The 684-nt window shown below is 59.4% G+C and overlaps 1 protein-coding gene across 1 annotated transcript in view; it reads left to right on the top strand.

The window, feature by feature from the left end:
- Positions 1-315, top strand: part of asf1bb (anti-silencing function 1Bb histone chaperone) — a 3,852-nt gene extending 3,537 nt beyond the window's left edge. Inside the window, exon 4 of the mRNA XM_084460325.1 lies at positions 1-315. This exon is cut by the window's left edge and continues 147 nt beyond it. Within this exon, the coding sequence (XP_084316451.1) occupies positions 1-60 (60 nt within the window). The 3' untranslated portion in view covers positions 61-315.
- The last annotated feature ends 369 nt before the right edge of the window (positions 316-684 follow it).

The following is a 684-nucleotide window of genomic DNA, read 5'->3' as shown; positions in this document are numbered from 1 at the left end:
CTGCCCGTCAAGGCCCCGCCCCTTGGCCTAATGCCCGATAACTCCATGGACTGCCTGTAGGATGGACAGACACACACACACACAAACACACACAAGGATATGGACTCTCCCCACCCACACTCGCATAACAGGTGTTAACTACTGTCTCACACACACACACACACACACACACGCCACCAGCAGCATTGCCATTGCCTTACCAAGGCCCGTCTCATCTCTTCCCAGTCATCTGATGGAGACCCTCTGGTCCACTAGGGGGCAGTGTGCCCTCATACAGGACCCTCCCTGGACTGTATTACACTACACTGAGGAAGTACCTGGTCTTACTGCAGCCTCCTGCTCCTCTTTCCTCCCTGTCCTCTCCTCCTCCTCTCCTCTCCTCCTCTTCTTGCCCTCATCTCTTTTCCCAACTCCCCCTTTCCTCTTGCCCCCCCTCCTACTCATCTGTCCTCCCTCTCCACCCCCCTCTCCTCTACTCCCCTCCTCCTCTCCCCTCCTCTCCTCCCCTCCCCTCTCCTCTTCCCTCCTCTCCTCCCCTCTCTCCTCCCCTCTCCTCTCCTCCCCTTCTCCTCTCCCCTCCCCTCCTCCCCTCTCCTCTCCTCTCCTCCCCTCTCCTCCCCTCTCTCCTCTCCTCCCCTCTCCACTCCTCCTCTCTCCTCTCCTCTCCTCCCCTCTCCACTCCTC

The sequence above is a fragment of the Borostomias antarcticus genome (assembly GCF_949987555.1).
Source record: "Borostomias antarcticus genome assembly, chromosome: 31".
NCBI classification, from domain to species: domain Eukaryota; kingdom Metazoa; phylum Chordata; class Actinopteri; order Stomiiformes; family Stomiidae; genus Borostomias; species Borostomias antarcticus.
This window is presented reverse-complemented; position numbering and strand designations above follow the sequence as displayed.